The sequence below is a fragment of the Nicotiana attenuata genome, unplaced genomic scaffold (assembly GCF_001879085.1).
Source record: "Nicotiana attenuata strain UT unplaced genomic scaffold, NIATTr2, whole genome shotgun sequence".
NCBI classification, from domain to species: domain Eukaryota; kingdom Viridiplantae; phylum Streptophyta; class Magnoliopsida; order Solanales; family Solanaceae; genus Nicotiana; species Nicotiana attenuata.
This window is the reverse complement of record NW_017670604.1, coordinates 48,008-51,377: the sequence shown is the minus strand read 5'-3', so window position 1 is coordinate 51,377 and position 3,370 is coordinate 48,008. Positions and strand designations below refer to the sequence as shown.

The window sequence follows — 3,370 nt, the reverse complement described above, 5'->3', positions numbered from 1 at the left end:
GAGTAAGTAGGACGGGAAGGAGTATCGATAAATCATGATTAAGTGATATATACTATCACTTTAATTTGGGACTTTTAAACTTGAACTTATTAATTTAATATAAACATCAGGTACGAGTAAGTATTTTTCTAATAACAGCCGTCAACTAGTCTTCCAAACACACAATAAAATGGAATGACCTGTTACAAGTTGCTAGCAAAACATAGGCCCTAATAACACCAAAGTTCCTATATTAAGTGATATATACTGTCACTTTATTTTGAGACTGTTAAAATTAAACTTATTAATTTAATATAAACATCAGGTACGAGTAAGTAATTTTATAACTACAGCGGTCGACTAGTCTTCAAATTGCTAGCGAAACATAGGCCCTAATAACACCAAAGTTCCTATCTCTCTGTGTATAAATATGTAAAGCACATATCTAGTTTTGAAATAAAACATTCATATATTAGTTTTTGCAATGGCCTCCAATCTCCATTTCCAAAACCATGGCCAAGAAAATCATGATATTGTAGTAGTTGTAGTCCCTTTTCCAGCACAAGGACATCTCAATCAACTTCTTCAACTATGTAAACCCATTGCTTCCTATAATATAAAAGTTCATTATGTTACAACCAAGACACACACTCATCAAGCTAAGTTAAGAGTTCATGATCCTTTTTCTATTGACAATATTCATTTTCATGAATTCTCAACACCATTTTTCATATCTCCCCCTCCTAATCCGAACGCTTCCATCAAATTTCCTTGCCATCTTCAACCTTCATTCGAGGCAGCGTCTCATCTACGAAAGCCTGTGGCCAAACTTCTTCGTCTCCTCTCGTCGAAAAGCCAGAGAGTTGTTATCATTCATGACTCCCTAATGGGGTCAGTGGTTCAAGATTTTGTGTACTTACCAAATGCAGAAGCCTATGCTTTTCACAGTGTGTCAGCTTTCACATTGTTCTTGTTCATGTGGGAGAATATGGGCAGGCCTTTTAACATTGATGCTAATATGCTAAAAGATGTTCCTTCACTTGAAGATTGTTTTAGTCCCGAATTTGAGAAATTTATTAAAAATGAATATGATTACTTGAAGTTCAATTCAGGAAGGATTTACAACACATGCAAAGTTATAGAAGGTCCTTTTCTTGATTTGCTGTCCAAGGAACAGATAAGTAATAACAAAAAGCAGTGGGCACTTGGACCATTCAATCCTGTTTTAGTACAACATGGGACCAAAGGTAGTACCAAACGACATAAATGTCTAAGTTGGCTAGACAAACAAAGACAAAACTCCGTGATCTTCGTGTCTTTTGGCACGACAACTTCGTTTTCAGATGAACAGATCAAGGAGATGGCAATTGGATTGGAGAAGAGCGAGCAGAAATTCGTTTGGGTACTAAGAGATGCCGATAAAGGGAATGTTTTCATGAAAGATCAATCAAGAAAGATCGAACTACCAAAAGGGTTCGAAGAGAGAGTTAAAGAAAAGGGAGTTGTGTTAAGGGATTGGGCGCCACAATTAGAAATATTGGCACATTCTTCCGTTGGCGGTTTTATGAGTCACTGTGGATGGAATTCGTGCATGGAGAGCATTTCCATGGGCGTGCCAATAGCAGCATGGCCAATGCATTCGGATCAACCCCGAAATACTATATTGGTAACGAAGATTTTAAAAGTTGGCATAGTCGTTAAGGATTGGACTCGTAGGCACGAGGTGGTAACATCTGCCATGGTGCAGGCAGCAGTGGAGAAATTAATGGTGTCTAAAGAAGGAGAAGAAATGAGGAGTAGAGCAATGGATTTGAGTGCAGCTCTTAAAATATCAGTAGCAGAAGGTGGTATTAAGAACATGGAGTTGGATTCATTCATTTCTCACATAACAAGGCAAATTTGATCAATCCTAGATCACTTGACTCTCCCCATTTCAACGGTTTTCATTGTGCAACAAGGTCTTACTATCTAAAAGGATTTAATCTATATGATGTAAAGAATTTTTATATTATTACTGTATTTTAAACCTATTTTAGCATGTCATCTGCCTTATTTCCAAAACCACATTAACAACAACAACTATGCCTCAATACCCAAGCTAGTTGTGGTCGAATGTATGAATCTTCATTATCATAAATGCTTCATTGGGTCCATAATATTTCAATACTTTGTACTATTAGATTTATCTAACACTAGGGATTCTCTAACATACTCTAGTGATTATATCTCTAACATACTAAGAGCCCGTTTGGATTAGCGGACAAGGTTGAAGTACTGAAAAGTTTTTTTAAGTGCCGAAATAGATTTTTTAAAATAAGATTTATGTGTTTGGGTAGAAATGCTAAAACTGATAATAAGCAGTTGATTTGTTTGATAAAAAAGTGTTGATTAGCTATGTTAAAATGACTGAAATACCCTAGAATTTTTTTCAAAAGATCATAAATTAAAAATTTTCTTTGTAAAGAAAAGAATTAACAACGAATATGGAATGAAGAGAAAGTCAAGAAATTTATTTTGAGAAAAGTATTTTGTGAATTAGAAAATATTATTAAGGATAAACTAGTAAAAATGATGGCCAAACTAAAAGTGCTTATAAGCTGAAAAGCCATAAGTTGGGGGTGACCAGCTTATAACTTATGATTGATTTTAGCTTATAAGTACTTGGCTTATAAGCACTTTGGATGTTTAACAAACGCGTAGATAAGCGAAAAGGTGCTTATAAGTCGGTTTGACCAACTAATAAGCTTAGCCAAACACCCTCTAAGAGTCTTCAAATGAGCACTTATTTCTAGTTGGGATCACCTATACAGATCTTCAACTTCTTATTTAGTATATCTAATTATCTACTTACATGCAACTATCTTTTATGTGAAAATAAACTCGTCTAAAATCAATGGTCAAGATCTTATAAATTGTGTTCAAACTCAGATAAGTGACATAATGGTTCTACAGCCAAGTATCTGAAATGAGAAGTTGGAAAAAGAAGTTAGAAGAAGTTCCAAATGGAAAAAACAAAAAGGAAGCAACAGAGGAGCAACTTGTAGAACAGTTCTTAGAAAATGTTAGACTATATTATGTGTGAAAATGATTCTTTTTCTTGTCTCAAGCTCCTCTTATCAGATAAATGATCAGATTCATTTTATCTGTCTTAGGACAAGAACATCCTCAACTTGATTCTCCACTTGTCCCATGTTGTCTCCCTCTACAACATCCCATTCTACTAAGTCAGCACAACAACCAGGCTACAGACATCCTGGACTTCCCTAACATCATTTGTCCAACATTGACCACAAAGACTAATCATGATTCTTGATTTTTCTTTTTCTTTAAAAATTCAAGTTATCTGGCTAAATCCCAGTTCTTCTCATAAGTTAAAACTAGGGGAATATGA

General features: G+C 35.0%; 1 protein-coding gene across 1 annotated transcript; it reads left to right on the top strand.

Moving 5' to 3' along the window:
- Positions 1 to 216: 216 nt before the first annotated feature.
- On the top strand, positions 217 to 2,143 carry LOC109241437 (zeatin O-glucosyltransferase-like). The gene has a single exon (XM_019408177.1). It carries the CDS (start codon positions 464 to 466, stop codon positions 1,880 to 1,882), a length of 1,419 nt encoding a protein of 472 aa, XP_019263722.1. The 5' UTR covers positions 217 to 463; the 3' UTR covers positions 1,883 to 2,143.
- The last annotated feature ends 1,227 nt before the right edge of the window (positions 2,144 to 3,370 follow it).

Excerpts from the sequence above, each read along its gene's own strand:
- LOC109241437 (XM_019408177.1), top strand. The coding sequence starts at position 464 with ATGGCCTCCAATCTCCATTTCCAAAACCATGGCCAAGAAAATCATGAT.